General features: G+C 39.0%; 1 protein-coding gene across 1 annotated transcript in view; it reads right to left on the reverse strand.

Moving 5' to 3' along the window:
* Pld5 (phospholipase D family member 5) overlaps positions 1-15,519 on the reverse strand; it is a 398,582-nt gene extending 383,063 nt beyond the window's left edge. Inside the window, exon 1 of the mRNA XM_026390749.2 lies at positions 15,331-15,519. Within this exon, the coding sequence (XP_026246534.1) occupies positions 15,331-15,519 (189 nt within the window). The remainder of the gene's footprint in view (positions 1-15,330) is intronic.
* Positions 15,520-16,095: the final 576 nt, after the last annotated feature.

Raw genomic sequence — 16,095 nt, forward strand, 5'->3', positions numbered from 1 at the left:
ATACTATTGCAATACATGCATACCCATGCTTTCAGCAGTACAATTTACAACAGCCAAGTTCTATAACCAGCCTTGGTGTCCCTCAACAGATGAATAAATAAAACATGGTAGGTGTACACAATGGAGTGTTATTCAGCCATTAAAAAGAATGAAAGTGTGTCATTTTCAGAAAAATGAAGAGCATCATACTATACAAAATAAGCCAGATTCAGAAACTCGAGGGTCATGATTTCTCTCAAATGTGGAAACTAGAGAGAAAAAAAAAAGAGGAAAGAGCATGGGGTATGTAGATCTCATGAAAAGATATCCCTTCTATTCTAAAGGAAGGGGGTCTGGGGGAGGAGGAGGAAAGAGTAAAAGGAGGTAGTAGGAGACGAATTGATCAAATTATGTTATATGCATGCATGAATATGGCAAAATGAAACCTCCTATTCTTTATAACTATTATACACCAATAAAAATGTTTTAAAGAAATTAAATCTACATGATATGACATCTGTTCTCTATTTGGAAATACCTGGGCAGGAGGATGATTGGACAGTGATGCCAAACACCTTTGTTGCCCATGAAGATTTAAGTCAGTGATGACTATGAACTTCCTAGTCAGGGGCATGAGTGATGCAGGATGGAGGCCAGCTGTTGCTGCTGGATTTATACATCTTAGGGAAGTATGATCAATGAACTTCCCAGGAAGAAATTCATCCTGAAAAACAAAACAAGAAATCAAGATATGCTCTGGGCACTGGACAAGAGGGGCAATTTTAAAAAGATGCACTTCCTATCCCTCAGTTCCACTTTAATGTTTTGCTTTTATAAAGTAATAGGTTTCCAAGGAAGAGAAAGAGGGGTTGGGAATAGTAAAGTTGGTTTCTACAGAAAATCTCAGAGGCACAGGAAGCATAAAGCAGCAGTACTGTGAAACCAAGATGATGGTGTGGAGCACCAAAGTGGGTGGGAGGAGATTCTTTCCAGGTAGCCAAATAAATAAGGCAGCCACAGCCCCAGCCCTAGCATCTGCAAGTGCCTTTGACAGCCACAAAAGAGCAGGAGAAAAGGTGATCACAGTGGGGCTACCGTCCTTAGAAGCAGCAGGGACCACATCAAGCAGAACAGGCAGCCCAGCAGCTTTGCAGATGGCCTGAAGTGGTTGCCTTGGCAAGGACACATACCATCTCCTAGACTTAGAGCTGACCTCTTGAGTTCTTTCTCTCTCCCCAGTCACCTAAGTTCCTTAAAAGAGTGATCTTTAGCAAAGCTAATGTTGAAAAATTTTTTGATCCTTAATCACTACAAATCTTAACACTCAATATGTTTCTGGTTTTAATCAGCAGAAGAACGACAGGGCACAGTGGCACACAGGTCTATAATCCTAGCAACTCAGGAGACTGAAGTAGGAGGATGCAAGTTTGAGGCTGGGCTTGCAATTTAGTGAGACCCTGTCTCAAAATAAAAAATAAAAAGGACTGAGGATGTAGATTGGTGGTAAAGCATCCCTGGGTTCAATCCTCAGTACCCCCCCTACCAAAAAAAAAGTAAAAATATTATGCTTCTGGCATTTAGGGATTTAATGCATTAATCTAAATTTTTCAAAAGCAACTCTGAAATTTATTGCAATGCAGTAACTTATAAAGTTTTGAGACACAAATATGAATCATAGATGTCATGCAGAAGTAATGGAAGCTAGCAGGCCACCTGGCCTCTACATTTCAACATAGCTTTCCTGAAACTCCCAACTCTATTTAAGAAGGTGCTGCACTGGCCCTTCCTTGTTAAAAATCATAGTTCTTTCACAAAAGTGATAGTGACAGTGAATGAAATGTCAAATTTTTCATGTATGTATATAGTGACTACCCTGAGCTATAGAAATAAATGTTAATCAAGGATAAATCTATCCACCTAATTTCCTACTCAAACCGGACAAGTAATCTTGACATTACATCTGGCAATGATTATGTTAAGCCTCCCTCTACACCACTCGTTGCTAATGTTCCTTTGCTCCCCCACCAGTCATCTGTTCTTTGTGGCCCCTGAGCATTTGCCCTTCTTTCTTCCTCCTTTACCCTCAGGAGATGAACTTCCAATTCATCTTTGGTTTTTGTTGAAGAAAATGCATAGAGGGGTAGTAAAGCACTTTTTTTTTCCCACAGGCCACTTTCAGCAAAGCCCTGGGAATTGTCATGCCATTATCTCATTTTTGTAATATATATATTCTAGAGTGAAAAATAATCATAATGATAGTTGATTTCTTTCTTTTTTTTTTTTTGGTTTATGGGATACCATTGTGAATGAGCACCCAATATGTGCATAGAAGGATACGAAGAGTTAGAAGGATGAGAAAGCAGGAATTAACTCTGTTGGAATAGCACTTACAGTATGCAGGTAGAACAAAGGAAAACAAGCATCCTGGAAAGAGAGACAAGGACACCAGATAAAATTTCTTCCTATTCTTCAACACTTTTCCACTCCTGAAGTGCCCCTCTGAAAATCAATGTCTGCCTTGGAGTATAATTTTTTTTTCTCTCTTTTTCTTGGTTCTATTGGGAGATATATTTTTTTTTACCATATGATTTATTTTTTTTAGTCATACATGACGGAATAATGTATTTTGACATATAATACATACATGGAATGTACATACATCAATCATATTGTCTATTCTATTCTGCTGCCCTTCCTATCCCCCCTACTCCTTCTCTCCTCTCCCATCCTTTCTCTCTATCCAATCTAATGTGACATACTTTTTTTTTCTTTTTCTCATCACAATATCATATATGTATTCTATATAACAATGAGGTTCTCCTTCCATCTTCCGTGCAACTCCCCGTCTCCCTCTTTTTCCCTCGGGAGATATTTTCTTAATATGATGGACCGTTGTTGAAAAGTTCCCAAGTAAGTTTTTGAAGGTGATTTGAAATCTCAGATGATAGTATCTTGGCTCAGAAAAGACAAAACCATGATGGCTAACCATTTAAGACCCCCTTTTTATACATAAGCCAACATTCTAAGCATGAAGAAGGTTGGTAAACAGTGTTAAACTAGGAACTGAAATATGAATGGAATTATTAATACCCAAGTACAGAACTTAATCTTCTGACAAAAAAAAATCACTGATGCTGAGGAGGAAAAAAAAGAATGAGAAAATCTGTCTGCACAAAAATGCATGTGTGTGTGTTTGTGTGTGAATGTGCACATGTGTGTACATTCATGTGTGCACACACATAAGCATGCACACACAATATCTGAATATGACATAAAGTCAGTATACCATTCAGCATGCCCTACTATTTGATTAGTAGAAAGCTTCTTTTTATCATCTGGATGAGACTTTACAGACCTGGAGTTCTATAGCAAGTTCAAATGAAGATATTCCATCTTTATCAAAATATCTGTATTGGGCTTTTATTGTTATCTATTAAATGACTAAGTATTTCTCTTATTAGAGCCTTTTAAAAGTGGACTCAGTTAGGACAGATAATACTTATGAAAAATATATTTAAGACCACATTAAGAAGAGGCAGAAAAAAATACAAAATGAGCCTGGAGAATTTTGTAGTTCCAGAAATAAGGAGGCCTGTCCAAGGTCACAGCAGTTGACCTAAAAAAGCTCCCAATGACCAAAGCAGGTACCACTTAAGGAACAAATAAATAACAAAGAACTTGATTAAATCCACAGTATAAAATAAATATCCAAAAGTTCTACTGATATAAGTAAAAGGACTGAGCAAATAAATATTGAGAAGAGATAAATCTTCCTAAAAGAAGAATTCCAAATAATAAATACAGTTACTTCCAGTCCAGGAGTTGTTGAATGTGGGGGCTTTGGACTTAACTTCCAACACTTATAGAGTATGGAAAGGGAAAATTCTTCACCGTGCAGGCACCTGCCAGACACTAATTTAACCAAGTGACTGAGACCCATATCCATCAGTGATGTCACGTGGCTAGTGCATATAACCTGATAGGATGAAATGAGAAGGGTATTTTATCTCTGTAGTATTCTTTCCCAAAACCTCATAATCCCAGTCTCATCATTTAAAAAAAAAAAATCAGACCAGCCCAAAGTGAGGAACATTCCTCACCAGCCCAAAGTGAGGAACACTTTGTTAGTATGCTTTGTAAAGGTCAAGAAAAATGAGGAAAGCCCGTGCAATTGTCACAGCCCAGACATGACTAAGCACACATGACAACCAAATGCAATGTGGCACCCTGGATGGGATCCTAGAACAGAAAAAGGGCATTCATTTTAAAAAGTAGTAAAATTCGAATAAAGACTGGAGTTGAGATGTCAGCATTGGGGAAAACTAAAACTGGGTGAGGGGTATACAGAAAATGTTTGTACTGTCCTTATGAATCTTACCTGTTAATCTAAAGTTATTACAAAATCAAAAATTTATTTTTTTAAAAAGGTAGAAATCTTATAGGACATGTTTTAAGCAACCTGTGCACATATCAGGAATTAAAGCAAGAAGATTTTAGGAAATGAAAAAAAGTTTAAAAACAGTAGAGTCAGGAAATCACAGGAAGAGATTCTTGATGATAAAGAGTGGCAGGTTTTTATGGAAATTTTGGCAGTTTTGATACATTCCCCAGACTCTGATCAAGAATATTGAGCCAGAGCATGCAGGAGCTAAAATAATGAACCAGCAGATTTAGACCGGGCAACAAGTCAAACTGCTCATGGAAAATAAAAAAGTTAACCTTCTCTCTATACTAATTAAAACTGAGATATATAGAAAAGAAAATACACCCCCAAAAAGTCCACCTATAAACAATGACATTAGATAAATTACTAAGGTGACTTTGTTTCCCAAGTCTTAAAAAAGATTAATGGATTCTCAATCTGCAATGACTTAGAATGTAGCCTTGTCTATTATCTTCTTCATCTGACATTTAATCAAGACCTTGTGAATGCCTCTTCAATAGCTCCTCCTGGAGCATCTGTATTTCTTTCCACTGAATTCTTGTTGTTTTGAACATCTGTAGCATTTATCTGGCAATTATCATAATAAGCTATCATTCTCTCCCACTCACGTGTATAATAAGCCCAGCCTCACTAAGCATGTATTCATTCATCCACTCACTCACCCTTTCAATACGTAAGTTAATCGATAGTATGTATCTACCAGGCATTGTGCTGGGCATTTAGAGTACATTGTTATTGACACTGTCCTCAAACTTTCCAAAAAGGGAAGAAGATAGACAATCAGGCAATTAATATAACAGTACATCAAGTGTTATAGTAAATGCCTGCCCATGGTGTTATATATAGGTCCACATGAGAAAGATGGATACTCAACCAGGCTTTAGGCTTAGAGGTAATAAAATGTAATTTAAGTCTTGAAAGGCAAATCACCAGTAACCTGAGGTCAAAGATCCAATCATACACACTTGAATCTCCCAAGCCTGAAGCTCAGTTCCTTCTAGAGAACAGGTATTGGCATGCTAATGTTAATTATTATCATAATAAAATTGATAATGTGGATAAAGACAATAACAATGGCTTGAGTCCAAGATACAAAGATGAACAGGGCAAAATTCCAACTCTCAAGGAGTTTTTAAAATTTTCCCTGTTCATTCTTGTAGCCATCATTCCAATAGCAATTTCTGGCACATTCTCTATCACTCAGTAAATGCTTACTGAATGGATGAGCTTGTTCAGATTCCCCACACCCAATCCGGCACTATGAATTCTTTTTTCACAATACATCTTGCTTCTGTGCCTCTTGGTTTTTTTCTATTTTCCCCACCTTCTTGTCACTTCCTTGGCAATTCCTACATAAACCACTAAAAAGATTTTACACTAGTATCCCCAATTCCAGGCTCTTACTCCTCAACACTGCATGTTACCACTGTATTTTCGGAAACCTGGACTTTTCAAATAAAGGACCTATTCAATTATCTTCCTTTGCTTACAAAATAAAGCCCAAAATTTTTCAAAGTTCTCATGCCCATTGATGCCCCTCAGTGGGTGTTTTTACAAACTCTGTCCCCAGTCATAACTAAACTCTTTGGTCTTCTCAACAGGCTTTTTTCTGCCCAATTTCTGATCAAAGTGTTGGTTCAGACCTGTCTTACAATCAGCCTCGCTTCCTCCTGGCTCACTGAACCTACATAGAGAGTATTCTTCAGCCCAGCACTAGCTTCATCAGTACAAGGGTGCAGCCTTCCTTGACTACCTTCTTTGGAAAAGGAGTGATTGTAGGTCTCTGAACCAAGACCGTCACAGTTCACTAAGCACATTGAGGGAGCTTAAAAAGGATTAAAGAGTACTCTAGTAGAGAAGACAAAAAAGCAACAATTAGAATACAGTACAGTAAAACCAGAACAGTGGCACAAGCCTATAATCCCAGAGGCTCAGGAGGCTAAGGCAGGAGGAATATGAGTTCAAAGCCAGCCTCAGCAAAAGCAAGGAGCTAAGCAACCCTGTCTCTAAATAAAATACAAAATAGGACTGGAGAAGTAGCTCAGTGGTCAAGTGCCCCCAAGTTCAATTCCCAGTACCCACTCCCCGCTCACCCATCAAAAAAAAAAAAAAAAAAAGAATACTGTGGCAATATGTACAATGGAATGCCATGGTAGGGATGCCCAAAGCAAATAGTGAGATGAGAAGAGGAACAATCCAGGAAGCCATATGAGGGACATGACACAACGAGTCCCACATGAAGACAACGATGATGGAGGGTATGATGACCCAAGGCTGGGGATTCAGACAGTAGGATTGGAGAAGCATACAGTCTAAGAAGGCACAGCCAGAGATGAGCAGTAAGAAAGGTCAAGGGCACCATGTTTTATTTACTTTTTGTAAACCCTCACTGACATACGATATATATATATATATAATAGAGAAAATATTACTGGTTCCTGGGAAGCTTCCCTCATGCCCTTTTATTATTTTTATTGATTTAACTATGTTGAGATGGGGAGGGTTAAACACATGGCCACAAGCAAGCTAGGCAAGTGCTCAACCACTAAGCTACATTCTCAGACCCTCAAACCCATTCTACACTCAAAAGTATCATTAATTCTCTCTCTACAATTGAGCTTTTCCTGTTTTTTTGCACATAAATGGATCATACTATGTCCTCTTTCACTCATTATTATGTCAGAAAAAGTCATCCACATTGGCTCATACATATGCAATAGATACATTACATAATTTCTTTTCACTGCTTAATTAATGTATTACATGATAGGAATAAATTAAAATGTAACTGTCCCTCCAGTTATAGTTGCATATTAGAGATGCATTCTATTAGGGGTTAATCAAATAATGCTTCAATAAACATCTGTGTAGATCTTTGGTATAGGTGAGAATGCATTTGTTTGATGTGTGCGTGTATATGTAGAGATATGTGTGTGTGTGTATATGTATATATATATACACACATAAATATATGATTAAATTGTTGGGTCATAAGATATATATGTATTCAATTTAGCAGATACTATCAACAGTTTTCTGTAATGGCTCTATATTACAGTCCAACCAAAAGTTATGAGAACTACAAATGCTCCTTATATTCATAACCACCTAGTTACTGTCAATCATTTTCATTTTAGATATTAGTTGGTTATATAGTACATGCTTTTAACTTCATACTCTCTTGATGACTGATGACAGATAGCCCCTTTTGTGAAGCTCCTGTTCAAGTGCCTTGCTTACGTTTCTGTTCAGCTCTTTACGTTTCTTATTGATTTGTAGATATTCCTTATATATAATGGACAAAAAGCCTCTGTCAGAAGGTATATTGAAAATATATCCTTCTACTTTGTGACTTGCCTTTCACCTTCTAAATGTTATCTTTTAAAGACAAAAGTGCTTAGTTTTAATGTAGTACATATATCAATCCTAATAACTGGAATTATTAAAACTATTTAACTTCTTCCCTAGTCCCAGGTGATGAATTTTTTTTTACTTAATTAAATTTTGTAGGAGCCTCTTTGTTTCTCTTCATAATTTAGGTCTAAAACTCACATAAAACTGAATTTTGCAGATGGTGCAAAAGACAAATTAAGATCAATTTTGTAATAGAGATGCACAAATGACCCAGCACCTTTTTTAAAAAAAAAAAAGACTCTTTCTCTATCAGTTTTGTCATAAATTGTGTATCTATATATGTACAGATCTGTTTCTGCACTCTTTTACCTGTTAATTGATCTGTTTACCCCCTACTTCTTTAACTAATATAGACTTATAAGTTTTGACAACTGTAAGCAGTCTTCTTTGTTCTTCTTGAAGATCGTCTTGCCTGTTCTTGGCCCTTTGTTTTCCACAGAAATTTTAGAACCATTTTTCATCATATAAACTTGATTGAGATTTTAACTGAAATGGCATTTATTATATAGAAAATCTGACAGAGAATTAAGAAGAGATCCTACCAGTTTTTGTTAGATTTATCCCTAGTATTTGTTATTTCATACTAATATAACTGGTAATAGTATTTAGTTTTATTTTGGAATTTTTTTCTAACTTAATTTTATATACTGACCTTGTACCAATGGCCCTGACAAATCCAGTAACATTATAAATTCATTAAGTAGATCTCTAGTTTATTTTGGATTTTCAAATGTATTCAATCACCCCATGTGTCAATAATGACAATTTTATTACTTCTTTTTCAATACTTACATTTTTCATTTTTTCTTGCCCTGTTGTAATGTCTACGACTCCCTGTACAATGAAGAATAGAAGTGATGATTCAGAAATCTCTGTCTCATTCACAATTTATGCAGATAATTTTTCAATATTTCATCATTAGCCGGTGTTGGGAAACTATCAGAACACTAAGGGTTACCTTGATTTCTAGTTTGCTTATTTTATCATGCCTAGGTACACACCATTTCATCAAATAATCAAATGCTTTTTCTTCATCTATCTATAGATAGCAAATCCATCAATATGAGTTTACTCTTTTAGTCTATTAACATGATAAATTACACTAATGGATTTTCAAATGGGTATATCAACTTCACATTACTGGAATGAATTCAACTTTGTTCTGATACATGATAATATTCATTATTTGCTTTTTAACTGTTTTTTTCTCCTTATCTGAACATTAAGACCCTTTGAAGTAGTATTCTTGTGCTGGTTTTTTTTTTTTGGTATGATTGATAATGCTACACTCACATTGTTACTGCACATATAAAACTATAAACATCTTAATCTTTGTTTAATCTCCAATGTCTACAACACAGTTCATGTCAGATAAATTCTTGTTGAATTAAAGTCCTCACAGTATCCTAACACAGTGTCTCTCCCATACAAGATACTCTCAAAAAATATCTGTCAACTGATGAACTAGCTAGTTGGTCTTTTTTTATGCCAATGAGTCTCATCTTCTCAGCTAAACCCCCCAAGTTACTGTTGGATCAGACCTCACAATTTATTAGTTGGGGCACAATAATAGTTCCCTTCAGAGAAACTTTATGTTTAGAAGGCTCACCATCTACTTGGGAGAATAAAAAACATATTTATTATCCAAAGATCATGACACCATGTTAAGTAGTTCAAATTGGACAACTTCATTAATCATCAATAGGATTTTTCATTGTAGATAATTTTGTCACATTCTTAATTTAAATCCTTCTTAAATGCTGAATTTGTGACTAATTTTTTTTGTTGTTGTTGTTAAAATGGTCTCTCTCCTCAACAACCACTGTTAGACATTTCAACTGTTCTTCCCCATGTGCTGTACCTAAAGTTTTTCACAACATAATCTGTGCAGGTATGAACCTTATGCAATCCAGTAACTTTAATGTTCTTAATATATATAAATATATAAATATATTTTAAGCATCTTTTCTGGGGAAGATCTTGCCATAAACTCTACTGTCCATGTTATCTAACCATCAATTCAATATGAGAGAATATGGTAGTTATAGACGTGTAGAAGTTCAAAAGTTTCATCAGATCTCTTGATTTAAAGCTAAAACAAAAGCATTAAAAACTGCTACATAGGGCTGGGAATGTAACTCGGTGTAGAGAATTTACCTATCATGTATAAAGCCTTAAGTATCCCCAGCACCCCCATTCAAAAAATAAAAAATAAAAAAAAGGTCACATAGATTTCTACCTCAGATAGATACATAAGTCTGTAAGCAGATGTAAAACTTTTAAAGAAACTAGAGAGAAGTTGGTATGGGAAGTTAAGAAAAAGAAATCTTCAAATCAAATCATCTTGAGCTTCTCAAATTAAATCTATTAAATATGGTAAGTCACTGGTTATAATTACATTAAAATAAATCAGTAAGCCATACCCAACAGGGTTCAAAGAAACCATAGTTTCTTCAAAACAACTGCAATGTCAACCCACAGTGAGAGGAAGGAGTCCATTAGTGGGAAAATACAAGTTAGCTGTAGTAGTGACAAGTACAATAAATGGACACAACACTGAGATCCATTAAAAGATACTCAGGAGACACCTAAACATTCATTTAACTGTTGAGTAAGAAAGGCACAGTACTGTGTCTGCCTAGAGTGAGTCTGTTCCGTTGATCAAAATCACAGGAAATAATACTAGTAATTGTTCTTAAGTGTTTGCCAGACTATTTGTTTATTTGTTTGACTTTTAATGGAGCATTTTAAAGATTCATTCCCTGAGGTTGAACTTTGTCTTTCCCTGCTTTGCTGATCTGCTCTGTGGGGTATAACACTTTCATGGATCTGCTCTGTGGGACACAAATGGCATTATATAACATGAGCCAGGACCACTGAGACCAATTTTTCTCTAATCTATTTATTCTTTGCTCATCATGTGAATAATTTATTCCAGTAGGCAAGTGTGCACTTGGCATTTATTTACTATTCACTGATAGCATAAACTTTATTAAAGTAGGTGCAAATTCACACTTAGAAGAGACAATCTTTTGCAAGTGTAAGACACTTACTAAATCAAGATACTATGGTCCACTGTAAGTATGAACATTAAGGATTCTTTCATTCTTTAACAATTCTTTAACAATTCTCTCTCTGATCTTATCTTTCCATTTTAAATAAACTATCACCATCTTCTTGCAGATAAATGAAATATTGCTCAACTTAACTCCACTAGCAGGAGCTGGGAAAGAAACAGGTGTTGGGGACAGGGCACAAAGATGGCCTCTGCTTGTAGGGGCATGCAGAGAGAGTGAGAATCAGAAGAGCCCACCTCAGAATGAGCAGGCAAGGAGCAAGGGAATGACTTGCTGGCCAGAGTAAGACACTCACACACTGGACTGGAAACCAGGCAAAGGGACAGTATAATAGTCCCAGGACAGTGAGTTGGACTGTCTGGCCAAAGGATCCATATGCTTTGGGTACAGCACTATAGGCAAGCAGGCTGATCACAAATGTGAAGTCTGGGAATCCTCTGGGTAGAGTGGGAAGGTTCTACATTATACCTAAAGAAAAGAGCTAGGCAGCACCTGAGAAGTAATTACACATATAAGTACCTCATGTTGGTCATTTCAAATGAGCCCAACATTACACTAAGTGCTTCATGTGCTGTGGTATTCCTAATAAGAGCTAAGCAGGGGTGTTCTCCTTCTTTATCTTCCCTCACTCCCTTTGAAGTAGCCTTGACCATAAACTTTCTTTGTCCAATAAGCATGAGTCAAATGGATGTATCCCTTCTGGGTAGAGCATGAGAGTCATCATTTGATTTTACCAATTTCCCCTAAGCTGCTTTGGTAATCATGAAAATGAGCATCAGGAATGAGCTTGTTTTCAAGTGAACCTGCAAACTCTTCAAGGAGGAATGTGAATTTGCATCTTGGTGGCGGTGAGCTCTTTTCCTAAGGTCAAAAATTAATAAGAAATGGAGTCGGAGTCTAAACTCAGGTCTGCCTAACCAGAACCCTTGCTTTCAACCACACTTTAGCAAAGGCCAATTGAATATACAGAAGAGAAAAAAAGGCATCACCCTCTCCATAAATAGCACCAGGAGACTTTTAACTGGCATAAAACCCCCTGAGTAAAGGAGCCTCTGCATCTCTCCCCGATTCTAAAAGATAAAAAAAGTAATGATAAAAAGGGCACAGAGCATAAAGGACACCAGCCTAATGCCATGTCTTATGGGATAGTCAAATCCTATGAAATCACTGTCCTCAAAGTGACTTAGCCCAAAGAGGGCTGAGACTTGTGGAATTAGGGTATTGAAGGGGTGGTCCTAGCCCCTTTTGCTTTGCTATACTGTAATTCTTCACTTCTACATTGTACCTAAAGTAAAAACTGTAACCTATAAAGAATACGACTTCCATTGCTTCCCAAGTCGAATGCCTTCTAAAGCTGTAGGCATTATGACAGAATAAGAAGCAGAATGTGCAACTAACAAGACAACATTAGGTATGTGGCCAGTAACTTTACCAGAGTTCAAAGTCCAGAATTCATGACACAGAACACAACTTGCTTATACCTTTTTCAAATCATGATTCAGCAATGGAAAAACTGTCTACCCATACTTCTTTCTTAATAAGTAGGTATTCGTCTTAAGTACTGATAAATCAATGACAGGAATCAAATTTAAAGATGCATTGAAAATATTCTAATCCTCAACCGATTCATGTCATTTTCCTCTTGCCCAACCTGGGGATTCATCCAGTAGCCTTTAAACCAGAAAGAGAGAGAGATAAATTATTCTCACTTTTAGCAAAGTGGGTGGAAATGTATTCTGTAGCTGTCACTTTCCATTGTGTTATTGACTTTCAGATTAAGCCGTGCCTCTGAAGTCTGGACAGAATCTACCCACTGCCACATCTCATCTCAGGGAATCCCGTTATTGTGATGACTGAATACGTGTGTCATTTGAAGTCATAATTTATTTATCCCCTTAATACTTAGATTGGCTTTTAAAGTACCAGCAAAATAACTGAGAGGCTGTTTTCAGGCATATGATCTCCATTATAATTATTAATTCATTTTTAACATAATAAAAATGGTGGTCATCTATTTGATTAGACAATAAGAAAGGTGTTTTCTAAACCATCACATGTTGCCTTTTAATTCCTATGACACATTCATCCTAATTCCTGCAATATTTAAACTAGAAAGCAACATACAGGTTCAGAACATTGCCTACAATAAAGTTAACATTCTCCTGCTTTGTGTGGCAACCATATACCAGGCTACCTTTGTTATGGGTTTTAAAACTCAAATTGGTCTGGATGTTTCAGGTAACATTGGTCTACCTGAAACATCACAGACTATGAAACCCAACATATATAATAAATACTGAATGCTTGAATTCAAGTAAAATTTATATCTTTGTATGACTTTAATTTTTATAGCACTTTCATTAATATTAATTCATTAAAAATGTTTGTGGATATCGCAAAGAGGTGGAAGAATATAACAAAACTCGTCTGAAGCAAATCCCCATTTCTAATTGAAAGTGGGTTTGAATACACATCTCTCGTGAAACATAGTTGAGAAAGCAGAACAAACACTATTCTGATTTTAATAACAAATGAGGTGATTGATTTGTTTTGTTTTTTTTTTTAATGAATGCAATGCTCTCTTTTGGAGTATCTGAGTGAAGAAATAAACACAGATCACACATGCTTTCAAAGAACCAGCTCTTCATTTGCTTGATCTCTAATCCTCAGGAGAGGACCCAGCATCCTGTGCAAAAAGGTGAGGCTGCTGTGGCCCACATGGTAGGTATAATACTTTAAATTAAAATCTGGACATGAGAAAGCATTTAAGTATAATGCATGCAACATCTGTGACTCAAGAAGACACAGTTATAGACGGTTGCACTATTGATTTTCAGTAAGAGAATAAAGGAAACAGATCAGCCCAAAGCACGAGCTGCAAATGAACACACATTCAGGGTAAAAACTAAAATGAAGACTTGTTCTGTCACCATTCTAGGGCTGGATCATTTTTTCTTGGCACTAAATCAACAATATCAAGAACTAAATTACATAAAGATGCTATTAGCCCCCTTTAAACTCACATCACCAGTTCCTTCGTTAATTCCAGAGTATACGTTTTTAAATTGATACTGCTGTTGCTTTTCAAACAACTTGGCATCATAGAATCTCCAACAGTGACTTCTGTGGTCTTATGGATCTCAGGCATCTTTCTGGCATCAATAAATGACTCTACATACAAGATAGAGCTTGTAAATCAATTCAAAGCTTTAAATTCAGGTTTTAGAATTAGTCATTCCACGGATTTAATCAGGCCAGAGAAAAAAAAAAAAAAAGGAACAGACCCTCCTTGCAAATTGTAATAGAGAAAAACCTTTTTGAAGGCTTCCTCCTAGGAAGCCCTGGGTGCTGCAAAGTCCACAAAAAGCCCTGGGGTGGGGGTGGGGCAAATGGGATTCAGGTTGGTGCAGCTGGAAAGATGTGTGAGTTACAGGAGTTTTGGATCTTATCTTTTTTATCATTATTGGCGTCATGACCCAAATACAGGGAAACCTCCACATTCCATTAACAGACTCAATGTGGATTCTGTTGTTCCAAGGGAAGAAAAGAGCAATTCTCCTTACCTAGTTGTGCTACACTCTAGAGATAATTCTTAGTTTCATTTTAACATTTGGCTTAAAAAGATGCTGGCGGGCCAGATTTGCAAAACCCCAAGAATTCACATAACACCTTTTTAGAAGGACTTTTTCCTTTCAGAATGGCCAGTCACAGGGGCTCAACCCTGGAGCCAATAATACTGCGCGCCGAAGCTTGCACTCAAAATGAGTGGAGATCTTAACTCCCAAGCTCCCAGGCTCCCACCCTGCAGAGTAGCAGGTTTCGGGGTAGCAGGGAAATCCGCTCATTCTTTCATCTCTTTCCTTGCAACGCGCAAATCTCTAATTGGGCTTAAGTAGATAAGATCGCCAGCTGCTCATCTCGGTGGACACACTGCAGAAAACTCCAATGGCTTGTGTGTGGGCTCAACCTGGGTCTCCAGTAACAACTTTACAGTTTCATCAATTTTAGTTTCTGGACAGAGTGAAATGGCCCAAAAGGCTCAGGCAAACGCCCCTCTAAACCCTCTACCTTACAACGCCACGCTTATGGCACTTTCTACTTTATACTCACCTCGTACATATACCCCCGCCCCCCAAAACAGAGTGCATATGAACCCTACAGAGAGAAGCTGGTGAGAAGGTCTGGGTTTGCAGGGGCCAAGCGTTGCCTGAAAGGGAATCCCCACTCCCTTCCCCCTCAATCCCGTCATTAAGGCGAGAAACTGAAGGAGAAAAAGCCCCCAGATCGGACCGAGGAATTGGACGCCCTTGTCCCCGCGCCTAACTCCCAAACCCTGAGCGCGCACTGGCCACCACCTCAGGAGGGGTGGGTGCTGCAAGTGCGAAGCGGAGGCCCCCGGGAGCGAGCCGTCCTTACGTGCTCGAGTTTGTCTTTCCTCCGGAGCCAGACGCTGGCGCTGTAGTCCTGCTGCTTGACGCTGCTGTAGAAGTTCGCGCCCACTCGGGTCAGGCTGGGCGAGGGCTCCTTGGGGCGGCTTTTGAGCCTCATCTGCTCGAAGCCCTCGTGGGGGGAGGCCGAGAGCCACTCGTGCTGCCGGATCTCCATCCTGACATGACCAGGCGGCAGCCAGCGCGCAGCGGACTCGGGATGAGAGCAGCGCGCAGGGAGCGGAGCACTGAAGGCGAGCAGGAGGCCAAGCAGGGGTGGAGAAGGAGTGTGCGGGCTCAGGAGCGCGGAGTGCCGACGCCGGCGGGGAGCGCGCGGCTGGGCGGGAGGGGCGGTCGCAGGAGGAGAGGGGCCGAAGGAGCGAGGGCGGGGTCGGGACAGGGCGGGGGAGGGGGCGGACAGCTGGGGCGGGGGAATGAGTGATGCAGGGAGGAGGGGGAGCCTGCTTTGGGAGAGAGAAGTGCCCCGGGGAGGCGGCGGCAGCGGCGGCGGTGGCCGCGACGTCGCCCGGCGGCTGCGGTCCCGAGCGGGCGTTCCGCTCTCCGGCTGCTTGCTGCACCGACTGGGACCCGGGCCGGTCCGGGCGAGCGGCAGCGGCAGCGGCGGGGGTGGGGTGCGGTGGGAGGGGCCGCCGCTGGCCCAGCCGGCCCGAGCCCGCAGGTTGGTGCAGTGAAGAGTCGCTGCTGCCCTGCCGGGGGCCGAGGCTGAGCGTGCAGCCACCGCCCCTGCCACTGC

Source organism: Urocitellus parryii, chromosome 9 (assembly GCF_045843805.1).
Source record: "Urocitellus parryii isolate mUroPar1 chromosome 9, mUroPar1.hap1, whole genome shotgun sequence".
NCBI lineage: Eukaryota > Metazoa > Chordata > Mammalia > Rodentia > Sciuridae > Urocitellus > Urocitellus parryii.